Consider the following 17,471-nt stretch of genomic DNA (forward strand, 5'->3'; position numbering starts at 1 on the left):
GCTGCTCTCTCTTAATAGTCAGTGGTCCCCCTGAGCACTTCAAGATTGATGGCACATCACACCACGTGCTTTCTGTCTTATTAAAAGGCAACTTAGCCCACATAAGAAAACAAAAATTCCTGATTTCCACATGTCTCTAACTTGTCTGCTGCAAAATCCCAAGCTTTCATGTTGCAGGCATCCTTTGTTGTTCAGGCAGCCTGAAGATGAGATACTTTTAAAAGCTTTCAGGTTTTCTCTAAGGACTTGCACACACCACTTGCACACCCCTTGCACATCACATTATGTGCTGCATTTGTCTCTGACCTCAAAGGCCCCTCTCTCTTTGATTTTCCTGGCTTCTCATTCAATTTGCTGGACAAACAGCATGAGCCACACATAAACTGTGCAATGTACCGTGAGGGATTAGATATTAGTAAGAATAATAGTCTTTACAGAGTAATGCACTATAGTTTACAAATTACAGAAAAATACCCAAACAACAAACATTTACTCAATCCTGTTCATGCCTAGAACTTTCATTCTTAGAGGATTAAAGTAGCTCTCCAAAATTCTGTCAGAGCTACCCTTGGGAATAATAAGCCTAAATTTTGGCAATTTCCCCAGTACAGTGTATTTGTTTGAAAAAAACTTAATGCAATCTGCTGGGTTCTGTGAGTGTGTTTAATCAAATATTTCAATGCTCTTTCTTCTGAAGGAAAAATCGATACCAGTACATTAATCAATACTCATCATGATAGATAAAATGTTTTGCATAAAAACATGCTTTTTTTTTTTTATTTTAGGGAAAGTCAAATTTAGTGATTTCAAACCAGATGTAAATACTGTTGTATTGTTACTTAGGAAAAAAAAAATCCAACAAATTTGAAATGGCTATATTTTAATAAAACAACAGTCAAAAGCTTTTCCTTTGGCTGTGAACTGGGCAGTTTTCTTCCCTTAATTCTGAAAATGTCAATCAACAAAAGAATTCACCTGCTGCCCATAAAGAAATCTGCAGTAAAAATTAACTCATGAATTCATCCCAGAACTTACAAAAAACTCTAGGGATGCGAAAAATAATTTTAATATTTATGTTTTCTGTATCCATGCATACAATTTAATCTTCATAACAATTTTATAATAGAGCTGTATCATCCTAAATTATTGAGTGGAGCCCCACATTTCACCACTAAAGTCAGGGAGGGCTGTTATCTAGAAAGGCCTGAGTGTCCCAGAACACAGTTTTTGGCTTCCTGCCTACCCAAGATGGATGAACAAATTGTGTTCTACACCACTGAAAATATCCTTTCCTCTTTTTTTTTTCTCAGCTACAAATAAATAATACTTGAAAGAACCATATTCTTACAGCAGATTTTCCTAATATTCTTCCTCTCCTGCATTTGCCAGCTTATAAAAAAATATCAAGAGTTCGATGAAATGGGGAAATTTCACCCTGTTAGGGAGTGACATCCCTTCCCTCTTTGTTCCAGCACAAACTGAAAGAAAAGGAGGGATTTGCAGAGAAGTTAGAAATACCTGCAGAGGAGTTAGAAATACCTACACTTTGCCTGGAAAAAGACAAAAAATGAACCAACTACACTCTGGTCTTGGCCTGTTATTGTTGGGGTTCTCCCATCCTGGTAGTCCTTTCAAGAAACCACATGCAAGTAAAACACATATAACTAAAATGGAGAAATAATCACCAACAGGAAGCTGAACGATGCCATCCTGTAAAGTTCCCTTTGGGACAGGCTCTTTTCCCTGAGTTGTACTTAATACACAAATGAACAACAATTATTTTCTGAATCAGCATGAAAATGAACAAGAGAAAGAAGCTCTGAGCACACCAAGGTTAATTGGGGAACCAAATGAGGGTATTAATAGATCCAAAGATAATTAATCATCGCCCAGGTTTGGTTCTCCTGTAGATTGCTCACCTACTCAGACCCTGATAAACATTACCCCATAAATCAGGCAGAATTGAACATGATGAGCTTAGGACCAAGCCCTCCCTTCCCTTGGTCAGGCCCCTGGGAATGTGGGAGTCAGGTTGGCAGCTCTGTGCCAACTCTCAGCAGCACTTAGCAGCAAAGCAAGCAAGAGAAAACACAGGCAGGCACAAGGCAGAGACAGAAAACCAGCAGGGTTAGGGTTTATAGCCCTGTATTTAGCACATTTTAAGAGCTAACTGCTGATGCAATCACAGCCATCGAGGAATAGCACTGTTTCAAATCCTTGCTCGTGCGCACAACTTCTCAGCAAATCCCTAAAAGTGCGTTTGCTGCCGTCAGAGATTTTTGCTGCAATGCTCCCAGCAATTCTCCAGAGCAGGTGTGTCACTGATGTTCTGGCAGTTATTGCTTTGCTTCCCCCTCTTGGAAACAATTTGAAGCTCTCAACCGGCACGGGGAGGAGCAGTGGGATGAGAACGCTCCGTTCCACATATGGGGTTGTTTTACTTCACTTGTTTTGAACAGGGTCCTTCCTAACCAGAAATGAGGGATTTGTAAAGAGAGAGAGGGAGATTTGTCTGCTCCTTGTGGATAAGTGTAGCTGCCAGCACTGCCACGCTGGTCAGAGCAAGGTTTTGACGTGTAATTTAGAAGAACAGATGTTTTATCTGGGAATTTGTCCAGACCTTAAAAACAAAAGATGGTGAGGAATGCAGCAGTGGCCTCTTTTGTCAGCACATTATCCTGAAAAGTCCTGAAGAAACTGTGAGTTAACAGCTGGATTTCTAAGGCCCAGTAGAGAAGCAGAGACAATGTGTGATTACCTTTGTGAGTGACACACGCTGCAGTGATGAGCTAACTGGTGATAACAAGTTAAATGGACTGAGCAAAGCTGTAAACCCTGCACATGTTAATATGCCCATTATTTCCCCATCAATCCTCTCTTCTCATCCTGTTCTTTTGAAAAGAGCCCAAGAGTGACATCTTTCCTTCCCATCCTCTGCACCAGCAGAGACAAATGGCACGAAGTATTATGAGGACTGGACATGTTTGAGAAATCTTTGAGAGACATTAACTCCTGCATTTCATGCAAAACTGAACTAATAAAGACTCTTCCTCATAGATGTCCAAATTGAAAGGGGTTTAAATCCACACAAAAAGGATTTCATAAGACCCTATCATTAGTACAAGGACTATTAAGCATATAAGAAGGTACCTTCAAATTTATCTTTTACACACTCTTCAATCATTGCTCAGTCTTGCCTTTTCTCTAAATGCACTGTTCAATTTGTACCGTAAATGCCTTGGAGGATGTGCTGACAAAATGCTATTATCTGTTTGAAATACCTCTCAGACATCTTTTGCCTTAACTTTTGAAGTACTAAAAGCTTACTAGAAAAATTAGTTAGACAGTGTCCATGGAGGAAGACAAAAAATGAACAAACTACACTCTGCTCTTGGCCTATTATTTGGGTTTTCCCATCTTGCTGCTTGTGGTAGCCCCTTCAAGAAAACACATACTAGGAAATGCAATTAACATGGATAAATATACCAACAGGAAGTGAAATGATGCTATTTTGTAAAGTTCCCTTTGGGCTGTGCCCTTTTTCCTGAATCACATGGAATACAAAAATAAACTATTATTTTCTTAATCAGCATGAAAAGGAACAAGAGAAGAGAAAAAAGCTATGAACACGGCAAGGTTAATTGGGTAATCAGCTGTTGGTATGAGTAGATCCAAAGGGCAGGGTGGTTGGAATTGATGATTTTTAAGGTCCCTTCCAACCCAAACCATTCCATGATTCGAGATCAAGGGCTGCTCACCAGGTGATTGTGAAGGGGAGGAGAAGCAGAGAAGGAGGAGGTTGCAGATGCTGGAAAGGAGAGGCCAGACTGGGGCAGGGTCTGAGTAAATGTTGAATAACACATTTCCATGTAACTCAGTTTTCTGCACTGCTACTGCACTCTGCAGTGGTTTAAAAAGTGGGCATTCCAGCACAAAGGAAATGATATGGGAGAGGCATTGCCCTGGCACCGGTGATTTCAGAGTTAGCTACACACTGTGCCTGGGAAACCACAGCTCCCTTCTGCTGCAGCTCTTCAGTGGGTCACAGGGGGTGACACAAATCAGAGCAGTTCTGTCTGGGAGACTCAGCAAGAACAAAGGTGTTGCTCCCTCCATTACTTTTTGCTGAGCCTACACACTGTGCAAAGCCACTAAAGTAAGTTGATAACGATGCATGAAGTGGAAAACCCTCCTGGAGGACACCATGGGTGTGCAAAACAACCACAACAGTGCTGTGTTATTTGGTGGTTCTTACTCCATGTGCCCACACGAATATATTCAGGTTTTCACTGGCTTTAAATAGGTGCAACTCCACTCCTTGCAACGTCTTTACTCCAGGTTAACACAGCCTTAAATATGACTGGAGTCAGATACAGCAGCACTGAGCTCAGGCACAGGAAGAGCAGAATGCTATGGGACTAAAGATGAAAATCTTTAGAGGTGCCACTCCACTGATTCAAATCAGCAGAGAATTTGCCCTGGTTACTCCCCTCCTTGACATGTCTCTCCTCTGAGGCAAAGAGAGCTGGGTACCTGGAGAATAAAACCACTTTGGGGTTCTATTTGCCACTATCACACATCAGCAGTAGCCCTTTCAGCATCACGAAACTTGCTGGAAACCGTTTGGAGAATTTTCAGTGTAAGTTTTCAATACTTTTCGATTCATCTCCACAGTCACAGTGCTGCTCAAAGGTTATCTGAAATGGCTGCAGGCAGTGAGGAATCATAGAGAGATCACATGAAAAGCAGCCTGGTTTCTGCAAAGAAAGGGTATTCAGCTCCTCTGTACCATTACTCTGAACCATTTTGACTACTTTGGGGACATTAAATGCTGGAAATAGCTCAGAAAGCATTTGGCTCAACATCTATGTCTATATATCACAAGGACTACTATATAATGCAAGTGGTTCAAATCCATCCTAACTACAAAATGTAAGCTACATAATGCCAAAAGTGTCATTAGGATGTAAGCACTGCCCATAGGCAGACTCCTTCCATCCTTCCAGGGATCATTCCAGATTGAAAACCAAAGATTAAATACACTGCCTCATGCACATTACACCATTAACTTTGTATTATCGATCAAAGACAAATTATTCTTACAGGATCAGCTTCCTCAGCCAGGTATCACTGAGATAAGATGAAATATAGTCCCAGTACTTGGGAATCAGATCATCCTGAATGGCTTAAGCCTGTTTGGCTCAAACAGCTGTTGAACTCCAATCTCAGCTGACCATGACATTTAGGACCCGAGTTGTTACAGGCAAATTTTTGCTTCCATACTAAACAGGGAAACTAATTGAAGACCAGTCCCCAAATTTATCACTCAAATATAATGAAAGCTAGACAATGTATTTTCCTTAAAATGCAGACCCAGCATTCAGAGTACACAATTTATTCCTCACTTGTTGTCAAGTGGAGGGGTTTATTCTTTAGTTTTATTCTGGCTCTTGGCTCAGAGAGGCTCTGGAGATATTCAAACCCAGTTTCCTTACTGGTTCTACTAGTTCTGCTTCCCAAATAGGGCAATGTTAGTTTGTTTGATCCACATTTGTTTTTAAATTCCTTAATTCTGGGGTGTTTGCAGCATATTTCAACTCATGAGCAGCAGGCTTTTCTTCATTTATTCATAGCTTCCCTCGGTAAAATTCTATGGTCTAATTTGAACATCTTGGCCAAAGCTTGTAACATATCTACTCCATTTTCTCTTAACTCAGTCCTTCAATAATCAGATCTGGAGCTTTCTGCAATTATGTGACTCCCCATGGAGATGCTCTACAAAGTTCCACCAACATTTTTATTTGCAAATTTAAGCAGAGGTTTGATATATTTTTTAAAAAAATTAATGTCTTTTAATTACTTCCAATTAAATTGCTGGAACCGTAGATGTCTCTGACACATATTTCGGGTTTTCAGGTTTTAAAATATGCATGTTTGCTGCTGTGAGAGGCACAGACCCCTCAAACCACACGAGGTTCCCTCACCTGTGCACCAGCTGCTTGCGGCTCACACAGATCGCGGTCTCGTAGTCGTGGGTGACACACACCTTGTGTGGGCTGCACTTCACCTTCAGGCAGGGATCCTTGGAGGGATCGAGGGCTGTAAAACACCAAACACGTCAAAAGAGAAAGTGAGAAATGCACACAAAGGTCTCTCCCGGCTGAGGGATGGCAGCTGGTTAGAACGGACACTTCCCCGTCTGAGCAAATAAAGACTTTGCCATTTTACAGTATGTGCTGCTGCTTTCAGACTGCACGTGAAATAGGGATGTTTTCTATTGTAGAAAGATGTAGAAAGACAGATGGAGAGCTTAAAGACTGACTACTGAACAATAATCTGAGTCTAACTTGCATTCCCATTAATATTAGATACAAGACTTTGGGATGAAGTTCTGGTTTAACCATCTATATCACACTGTTTATCTCATAGAAAAGTTATGATGGGATAAAATATATTCACAAATAACAAAATGAGTAGTATTTTAGAAGCTAACTAATAACTGACATATTGCAGAGCGCTAATAAATTTAATTTCACAGATGCTGCATAACAGGCATATTATTTTGCAGAAATTATTTTTCATTTTTACAGAGAAGCATCTCCTGTATTTAAAATGCTTGAGCAGAAGAGCAGTAATAACAATAAAATAATCCTGGGCTTTCATACAACAACTTGCATCACCAGCACTGCTGTTGGAGGTTGGATTAGAGAGCATGACGTGTCTCAGAGCAAATATGCCCAGGCTGTTGTCCCATTTGAAAGGTATCTCTCTAAATTCATTCTCTTACAAAAGGATGTTCTAAAGATCAAGCAGTAAGACACTAGGTGCCATGATGAATTACAAATATTCAAAGCATGGTTAAGTGAATACTTTCAGAAGAAGGGAAGTCTCAGCCACACTGAGAAATTTCCAAGAAGCAATTTTTAGAGAAGCTCTTTTCGGACATTCTTTTGCCATGGATTTGACTTTCTGTTCCTCTTCAGCATGTCTTCAAATCCCACTTTACCTCTCCCATCCTTCCCCATGTCACTCTTGGTTTCATTTTGGGGACTGTATAAAGCTCCTAATGTACATTATGACAACTGTGCCTCCCTCTTTCACTGAACGCCCAGAGAAACTTTTCAAAGGAGTTTGAGGCACAAGAATTGTCAGTTTGCTACGTACCAAATTTCTTGGAGAGTAAACGTATTTCCAACAGGCAGAGGATTCTTCTGTGTTCCTGCAGGTCTTAAGACCCATTTGGGACGGGCAATTGAGCTTCACGAGTGCATATGTATTTACTGGAATGCCTTTGGTGCAAGACGGGGTGGGGGGGGGTGGAAATCGTAAAAACAAAGCAAAAGTGCTAAAAGCTTTTCCTTTTAAAGCCATTAAAAGTGATCGAAGAGGTGAAATGAGCAGGGAAGGAGAAAAGACCATCTGTTTCCTGCACCATAAACAACAAGGCATCAACATTTAATGCATTAGCAAAACACACGGGCAGGTTTGAGGGGCCAGGGTCTGTCCCAGTGGAACCACCAAAGGCTGACATGGCTCTTCAGGGGGGTTTTGCTGTTGCCTTTTGGTGTCTTTTTTAAGTCAGGCAGATGAGAAGTATCCCATTCCCTGCCCTTTGCATTCCCAGAACGCTAAGAGTGAGATACACCCTCTTAATCCTCTTTACTCTCCCTGGAGACCGAGTTAGAGACTGAGGCAGATCTTTGACAGGGATTGAGATATCAAGGCACAGTTTCCTTAGTTATCTGTCCACCTAGATATTCTTAAACTGCAAAAGAGAGTGAAACACTTTCCTTCTGCAAAGCCTTTGGAGGGTGAGCACCACTCAGAGTGTGCAGGGTCAGCAGATCGCAGCTTTAAGGGGCTGAGATAATTCAAATGTCGTTCCCACACCCACAAACTTAACGAGCAGAACTTCTGCTCCCTTGCAGCTGGCCTTGCTCTGCTGCTGGAGCGCAGGCACGTTGTCTGCTTTTGCTGGTGGCACATCCCCGATGCAAAATGCTGCCTCGACAAAAATCCCTGTGCAAACTGGCTCAGAGCCCGGGGCTGAGAGCTGCCAACAGCACTGGGCTGCTGGAGAGCACACTCTGGCCTTGTGCTCGTGCTTTTCCAGCAGCCAGACCTGCCTGAGTTGGGATGTGGGTTTAGCCTTGAGAGTCAACCCTGGTTTGGCAAGAATAAGAGAAGCAAAATTTTGGCCCACATGGTCTATGTGGCATCATGCACAGTTACAATATTTAGCATTTTTTCCTAGTAAAATTTACTCTAATTGGAGAATTTTATCCACTTCAGGAACTATTTAGGTTTTCTAAGGCAGTGAAAATGCACACAGGTCTGAAATAGCATCACACTCTACATTACTAGTAAAAGAAACACGGCTTTCAAATATTTTGCAATTTAAAATTTGTCTATCAAAAAAGAAAAATATATATTAATATAGTTGAATAGTTTGAAGAAAAGCAACAGGAAAAAGTATGGCTGGAAATCCCAGTCACTATTCCCTTACAAATCAGGTCCCAGCCTCAGTGTCTTGCTTCTAAAAACTGAAAAGAATAATAATGTTGACAATAATAAATAAAGCTTTTCCCCACCTCTGTGTTGGATTAATTATTTCATTTATGGTGGAAAAGCTCACGAAAATCCTTACATGGAACAGAAAATAGAAGTATCATTTATTATTCATTACAAACAGCCCTTACATAGAGTTCAAACCAGTAGCAGGAAGTTTACTAAACACAAGCTAAACTTCTTTTTAGAAGACAGCAGAAAAAACTCATGATGTGCATTATTATTTCCTGAGACTTTTGTCCACTTTTGCAGAATGTATGATCCACAGGAACAGAAAAGTTCCAAATGGGGCTTTATGTGTCTGCAAAGTTCCTCAACGTGTTCAATACATTTGGAAGGTTGTTCCACTGCTAAGCAACACAAGCCCTAAGGAGGGCTCATAATAAGAAACAATTTCTGAAATATGCTAATCAAAGATCACGCTTTGTTAATCAGATTTCTCCCTGACTGGGAGCAGATGCTCATCATTGGCAGGAGAACACACCCTTGGGAATAAGATGAAACATAACAACCGTATTTGTCATCACAGTTCTTTTTGTCCTAAAGCAACAAGGATGAAATCTTTTGCAAATGAAGAGCTAAAAGTTAAAATAAATAAATAAAGGGGGGAGATGATGTTATTTTATCAGCTTGAAAGGAAAGCTACAGCCACCCCTTTCTACGTCGAGGAGTTTGCACTCAGGTCTGTCTGCACAGTAGGAGCAAAAATACCTTAAGCCTGGCTTTGAGATGTGAACATTTTCCCACTTTTTCTTTAGGCTGAGTCTGAAAGTAAAACTGATGGTCAGTTAATCTCACCTGACAGTGGCTGAGGATTCATCCAAAATTTTGGTGAGGGGATACGTTTCCCATCAGTATTGGAATTCAAGATCTCACATGAACATAAATTCTTTGATGAAAACCCATTGCAGTCACCCTGCCTATCATTTTGGGAGCCCAGGCTTCATAGTTTCCTGTTCTGAGCATTTCCCATGTTCAAATCCCTGCACACTTGGTCTCCAAGGGAAGTGTCCATCCCAGGAGGCAGCTGGCTGAAATACAGCACTGCCCGTCTTTCAGTGTAATCGTTTTGAGAAGCTTTTTGTCCTGGGAAAATTCAGGATGTCTGGCTTTTCATCTCGGCTCAAAAATCTCCCTCTTCCTCCCTTCACACCCAGAGGTTTCTGCTGCTGACATTTGCTTTCTGCCCAGCTGTCCTGGTACTCAGAGCTGTGAAGTCTCTTCCTGTCTGACAAGTGAAGAAGTGTTTAGATGGGTTAAAGTTTCTGCTTCATTGGTCACAACATTTTTGGAAGAAAATTGTACTCTGCAGGTCAGCTGATTGCACTGCAAAGGGAAAGGCTCCCCTACATACACAGTGACCCAAAACCTGTGCTCGACCCATTTATATAAAATAGAGGTGCACCATCAGAATTCCTGTTGTTGAGACAAAAGACTTGCATTCCTTCTTTTCTTTTTTTTTTCCCCTCTAGCTTTTATTATGCAGAGCAACCTAAATTCTCTCTTAAAACTATAAATCTTCCATGGTTATCTCAGAGAGAGAGCAGAATAATTGGTAGATATAAACACCAGGGATTGCACCAGCCTGCTAACAACCTCGTAATGGCATGTTGACATTGCTTTCCAGTACCAGAAGGACTACAGACACCAACTGCATCCCAAATCCCTTTCCCTCCCAGCTCCACCCAGCAGACCAGAGAACTTTCCCTTATGAACTGAGCACACTTTCCTCTCCCCTCCTTGCACCGTTCACCAGAGGCTGTGGGTTTGCAATATAAATCAGTGTTGCACAAAGACCTACCAGTAGTGTTTGAGATACTTTTCTATTAAATTTCATGTTTTTATTTATTACCACGCTATAAAAGAAGACTTACGACTTGCAGGAAAATCTTAGTTCAGTCAATGGCAGCAGAGGGAGGAGTTGCTCTCTAAGCCTGTGGCTCCACATGCTGTGGCAGTGGGTCACTGTGTTAATCACAACAGAGGGAATTTACTTCTCACACATTTGACTTTAAAAGGGTGATAACAAATAAATACTTTCAGTGTCTCACAGCAATGGATGTGTAATCCTGCAGAAACTGTACAACTAGTTCACAACAAGATTTATGAGCTTGATTCTGGTTTTATGACCACTCCTTAGGGGAAAGGGAGTAATTTCAAAGTGTGGCTGTTTAGTGGAGCTGAAATGAACTGCACAATCAAAAAGAGATGGCATTATGTAAATATTGGGTTTTCTGTTCTCAAAATTGCCTGCCAATAAGTACTATGATCACTCAATGACAAAAATAATGCAATGTCAAGAGCACTTGCTTTTATTCAATCCCCTTGGATCCGTTCTGACTATATGAAAAAAGAAGAACATCTGCTGGGAAAGGTATGATGAACTGGAAAATGAGACCTGCTCTCTTCAATGCACAGGTCCCAGGGTATATTTTAATACAAAAGAGATTGATAATAAAACTCAGTCTCTCAAATAAACGATGTATTACTTTATAGGTGTGCATTTCAGTATGATTACGTGTTACTTGATTCCGGCTACAATCCACGAGCAGGCACGGGAAGAAAAGCACAATTCCTGGCTGGAGAGGCCAGGGAACGGGCAGGAATGGGAAAGGTAGGAATGGGACAGCTGCAGGCACAAGCAGGTCTGGACAGAAGGCTCTGATTTCATGTGGCTTCCCCCCCACCCAGCATGAAGCTCAGATGGCATCTTATGTCAAACTTCAGACCCAAGAGGGAAGGTCTCAAATCAGCATCTTGTCTCCACTTGCAGCACAGTGACAACCAAAAAGAAAGGGTGACTGAGGCAACTGAGTGGTGGAGTTTTACTACACACTTCCATGAAAACCCTGGCATGGTAAATGTCTAAGAAGCCATGAAGCAGCTTAAACATGTGTCAGGAAAAACCCCTACAAGCTTTGCTCTTGATTTTTGCTGGGGAAAGGGCACGTTCTCAATGCATGATGGCTAAAAACAGCTTTGCCTTTAACATTTTGGTTGTTCCAAGCACATCACAGCCTTCCCACCAAAACCAAAGCTTCTACAGCTCTAAAGTACATGAGGAATTGATGCTGTTTTTCCCAAGGTGAACATGGTCATACATATTCAATTAAAGAGCACTCAGGTGAGTATTGTTCTGCTTCTCTGTGAAGGTATAGGAAATTCACAGTGCTCCAGTGGAAAACTTCAACCAATCCATGTGCTGAGGTTAGACTCTCACAGGGTTTAACCCAAGTGCAGTGGGTCTACTCCATCCCCTTGTATGAAAGAGACACTCCAGTAAGCCTGGGATGGACTTCCAGGCTTTTATAGCCATTGGAAAGACCATGTTCTTTGTTGGAGCTGAATGTTAACATTTATTCTCAGAGCTGATATTGTTAATAACTATGGTTTTACAAAGAGTTATTTAATAACAGATTACAAGGCCCACCTCCCATATAAAAGCAAATAATCACTACTGTTTTTTATCCTGCTTCTGCAAATCTTGGCATAAGTCATTCTGCTTCATTAGGGAGAAAATTGGTGTTTACCCTTCCCCAAGTCTAGGGGAGAGCATGTCTTCCATTAGTCAGCTCAGATATTTCAGTCTCTCTGTCTCTCCTCAGAGCAGTTTGCATACAGAAATCAATTCAGCTGAAAATTAATTACTGTAAGCCTGAATGTTTCAAACATGTATGTGAATTATTTTCAATAAATGGAATTTCTCAAGGCAGTTAAGCAGTGACATCTCAAACTGTCAGCATGTGTTCCATCGTTGCATAGTATTTTTGTATAGCTTTTTCGTACAGCTTTTCTTTGGAGCACTCTAACATCTGAGTGGCTGGAGATGCTGATATAGCGCCACAGAAACATCTATTTTAATTTTTACAGGCACTTTCAAAAATCACTTCTTAGAACTGACATATAATTGCTTTTGACATTGCTGAGGGCCATCCAAGGCAGAAGATGCTTCAAAGGACTCTACAGATTTCCTTTCTGAAGCAAAGGATAAGAAACCGAGTATTTAAATTAATGTCCTTGACGAATCTACAGAAATCCAATGTAGTGAAAAAAACAGGGAAGAAAAGAAAAATAAGATAGGACTGTAAGTTGGGAAATGTGCTTCCACTGGTGGATGTGATAATCAGTCACAACCCTCAGTGCAGGTGCCCTTTTCACACAGAACTCTCCTGCCTGCAAGGCAAAGGTTCATCCAACATGCGAGTGTGGCTCACTTGCACAGTTCAGTGGAGTGTGATCTGGCACCAGTGCCACGATGCCCCTCTCAATTCCAAGCACTTCCACTCTGGGATAATTTGTGCTTGTTGTACTCTCGGGGTGCTTTTCTGCATATCCCAGGCAGCTGAAAGCAAAACAGACTTAAAAAAACCCAACAGAAGGACATTGCTCAGATGTTCTGTTCAATTATTAATTCCAGGAAGCAGCGGGGTATAAAAATTACCCCATTCTCTGGGACTCAGAGGGCTCTGCCATGTGTTTAATGACAGCAGCTCTACAGTCCCCAAAACCCCTGGGGTGATCCAGCTTCAAGTTCCTGGGATGCAAGTGAGAGCTTGAAAAACTCCTCTAATTTTGAGTTGGTGGAATGTGAGGAAATGCTGAAACCTCTCCTTCTGCCTCTCAGGGAGGACCCAGGTCTGCAGGATCCCTCCTAACAGAGCTAAAGCAGGCTCAGCCCTCTGCTGAGGGCAGTCTCTCACCCAAATACCAACACCCCTGCAGCCTTTCTCTGCTCTGCCAAGGCAGGCTGGGAGAGCCACTGCTGCCCCCATCCCCTGCCCCTGGGCTGCCTCCCAGCCCTGCCATCCCCCTTCTGGAATGAAAAACGCTCCCTCAGACTTCCAGGTTCGATTTTCTGGAGGAAAAGAGAGAGAAAGACTTGGGTCTCTGCACTGGCTGGCTGATAACAGCTTGTGAGATGATTCTAAATCAGATTTTAGCTGAGGCTGCATTTTGCATATCTGTGATTGAACGTGGGTCCTGTGACACCATCTGATCTCCTTAAACCTCCAGATCCCAGTGCCAGAACAGAACTTTGCGTTTCTCTCCAAATCCCAGAAAGATTTTAATCTGTTTGCTGCTGGCAAAAAACTGAAAATATAAACTACAAAGATTTAAAAATATCCAGGCCGTGCAAAACACTCCAAATCATCATAAATAAAAAAAAAAAAAAAAAAAAAGAGAAAGTATATTTAAGATAACCTCGAGATTTCTTTATCCTTGGACTTGACAATCCTATGGTAAGTTTGAAATGCTGGATATAATTTTTTCTGTGAACTGACCTACACTAGGTTTTCTGTTACAGAATTATCATTTATTTAGTGGGATTTCATTTAATACAAATTACTTTACTCTGAGGCCAATGAAAATAAACAACGTTATGCCTTCTTCTGAAAATAATATTTTAAATTATTCATGCATAATTAAAGATACACCTTTCCCATTTCAGATTAATACAAACATATATTTTGATTTGCTTGGAAAGAAGTCACATGGTACGTGGTGAAACACTTTTGCAATGGTTCTGAGGCTCTTATAATTTATAATTTAACTGAAGCAGCAATGTAATGGGAAAAAAATTACTGTGATTTAATTCAGAGAGCCAACTCATACGATACTGAACCCTTTTCCAACTTTGATTAAAAGCTATAATGAAGTGTAACACTGTGAACTACAAGTAGAAAAAATAAAATGGAAACAATATGGAACTCCTCTGTATTTTTCACAGAGAAAAATCTCTTACCAATCAAATTTTATTATTCTTCAGTAGATATTTTTAGCCATTAAATCTCATTGCAAAACATGAACAGCACGCATATCTTTTAATGCTTATTTTTAGAGGTAATGCAGAAGAAAAATGACACCACTCCATGATGATTCCATCAGCAAATAGTGAAAAACAAGGACCAAGGGCCTGGTTTTACAAATCAGTATTTCAGTATTTCGGTCTGCATAATTACAACTCTCTTCTAACACAGCACTGGAGAGAGCTAAGCAAGCAATAAAAATCCTGGCTGGGAGTTCTCTGCCAGGCTGACGAGGTTGCTCTGTTTGTCCACAGCCTGAATGTCAACGTTGTTCCAGCCACAGCAGTTCCAGGCCCCCCCTGCCCGTCCCTGAGCTCGGGTTTAAATGTTACACCAGAGAGGACATCCAGCTCTGCAAATGGGAAAAACTCCACCTCTGCCATTAAGTTCCTGTGCTTGTTTGCAAGGATGAATGAGACAGATTTTGGATCCAAACATTATCAGCTACTGCACATAAAATACATAAGCTTGGCCCTGGAAGTGTTCAAGGCCAGGCTGGACTTGGAGCAACCTGGTCTAGTGGAAGGTGTCCCTGCCCATGGCAAGGGGTCAGAACTGGCTGATCTTTAAGGTCCCTTCCAACCTCAACCACTCTGTGTTTCTGTGATTTTATACTTAATGAATAAGGTAGAACACTGATAACATTCTCTGGAACAATATGTCGGGGATGAATTCCCAACTTCACACTTTTTCTTAGAGTTCTTGGCATCTCAGTGCACAGGCAGTCGCTGTCCTAGTCAATGGATCAGGAAGGAAAAGACACTCTTACATTGACTTCTTGTTCTATCCTTGCCTTTTTTTGCCTTTTTCATCCCTTGGGATCAGGGAGTTAGTCACTCTATGCCTCACTATCTTCCCCAGCATTTAAAACAGGGATAGCAACACTCACTGCCTAGAAATCACCCTGGCACTCCTGGGAGGCAGAACAGAACACAAGCAAAGGACCCCGTGAACGACCTGTAATGAAATGACTTCAACACAGCTAAATTCTGCAGAACTAAGAGCCATTTCATGTTCATTTATGGCAGCCTGATTGTCTCCATGGAAACGTGGGCAAAACACTTCATTTTCCACATCAACAGAGGAAGATTTGTTTCCATATTACATTAGTTTTAGTGCGCACTGAGCAAAACAAACACAGAAATAAAAGGCTCTTCAAAGAGTGATTTCATTAGGGAAGGAACAGTTCCAGTCCCATCACATGGGAGCAGCTCCTGTCAACCTGATACCACTGTGTAAAACCCTACAAGGTGGGCAGGAATATCTGTGGATTAGGGATGAAAGGGAAAAATCACAGATTTGTATTTTTACAGGTAAAGAACTTATTGTTAGAAGAAACCACTAGGATTATAAATTTATGGGGATTTTAGCCATGAGACATGATCAAAAATAGCCCAACAGAATGAGATGCTGCAGCACAGGCCTTGTACTTAATCTAGAAACAGGAACACATCAGAAGTGTAAATTAGCTGGGGGCTGACTGGTGTAATAGATTGTTGCCTAATGGAATTTTCATTGCTTTTGAAAGGAATTACCTAAGCAGGAAAAGATGAAGCTCCTCTATGGATAATCAATTAGTCATATAATTGATATCTGGAAGAGGCTTAAATGGGAAATAAATGAAAGGACGAACGCCCGGCCTGCCTGGTTCTAAAGTATAGTAAATACAAATACAGCAAAGACAATTCCTTCTTCTAGCTGGAGCTTAACAGTGTTTGGAAAATCAGGGAGGACCTAATACCATTCCTCACTCCACAGTGCAAGGAGAAGCTCTAGTGTGAAACAAATAAGGATGAAAATTCATAAATTACAAAATCATTTTGTAAAAATTAACTCCACTCCGCTGGAATCGACCAGTAAATTGCTGGAATTGGGTCAAAGGCAGAAATTTTGAGGTTGGGAGTTTCTAAACAGTGGGAAATCAGTGACTTTTCTGCACAGAATGAGATGAAAGGGTAAAATTAGCAGCTCACCTCAGGAGTGGAGAGCAGATTGTGAAATGGGCTGGAAGACAGAAGGTGGTCACGAGGAAGGGCATTAGCACTGCAATTCAGGAGTGTCTGGTGCTTTGACTGCACTGAAAATATGAAGTTATAGGACTTGTACCCCACTGCAGAACATACATACAGAAGGAAAAAACCAACACTGAGCTCTTCCTACAGGTTTTTCTTTTCTTGCTACACTTCAGTTGCTGGAATCTCACGATCTGATTTTTAATTCACGCAGCCTTCAGTTCCTCTCTCGGTTTTGAGACCTCAAAATTAATTTTTAACAACAAAAGATCACCTCTACAGAGCTGCTGTTAATCAAAGTTGTCTTTGTATAGTTCTCTGGCAAATGCCACAATTCTGTTCTCATTAATGCACTGCAGGGTATCTCGATATGCCTTTTGATAAGTGATTGGTAATAATTTTTAAACACACAAAGCCAGTGTTTAGAAGGCTCTAAATAGATTCATAGTTTAATTAAAATGCTTTATGTTTCTCAAAAAATAGGCATGGATGAAGATATCATCTGACATCTCTTGCCAGCATTTAGCCAAAGGAATTCTGAAAGAAGATCCTTTATGAAGAATTAAAGTTTGAACAGTTCCTTATGGATACTTGAGTAACTGTGTGGAATAACTAAAATGTTGTTTTGTCCTTTTCCCACAGAGAAGGAGCTAAAGCTGCCTCAGGCAATACAACAGCAAACTCTGTCACCTGGCACTCAGCAGGGGAGCTAAAATCGACTTCTACAACAGAGGAACAACTGTTCATGAGAGAATTGCTTGATTCCTGGAACACCCGGGCAAGAAATGCCTTGAAAAGGAGTAAGATCCCTGAGTTATGAAGTCAGACTGAATTATTCAGGGTTCCTGATGTACATGTAACTTTTTTATTAGAACAAAGATGAAACATGGAGTGCTAATAAAAAGGAGCCCTGTGTATCTGTAAAGCTGAATAATTCAAACACAAAGTAACAATGGAACTGGAAACTGCATTTTACTCTCTTTCAGGGATATATATTATATTTCCAGAGTCAGCTTGTCTGATCTATCTCTAGACATATCTGGAGGCATTGCCCCACATACTTTTTGGATTTCAAACAAGATCC

General features: G+C 41.0%; 1 protein-coding gene across 2 annotated transcripts in view; it reads right to left on the reverse strand.

Annotated features, from left to right (window-relative positions):
* Positions 1 to 17,471, reverse strand: part of SPOCK1 (SPARC (osteonectin), cwcv and kazal like domains proteoglycan 1) — a 265,743-nt gene that overhangs the window by 108,608 nt on the left and 139,664 nt on the right. For both annotated transcript variants that reach the window (XM_032702921.1, XM_032702920.1), the window contains one exon: positions 5,985 to 6,099. In XM_032702921.1, coding sequence (XP_032558812.1) covers positions 5,985 to 6,099 — 115 coding nt within the window. The remainder of the gene's footprint in view (positions 1 to 5,984; positions 6,100 to 17,471) is intronic.

The sequence above is a fragment of the Chiroxiphia lanceolata genome, chromosome 15, assembly GCF_009829145.1.
Source record: "Chiroxiphia lanceolata isolate bChiLan1 chromosome 15, bChiLan1.pri, whole genome shotgun sequence".
NCBI lineage: Eukaryota > Metazoa > Chordata > Aves > Passeriformes > Pipridae > Chiroxiphia > Chiroxiphia lanceolata.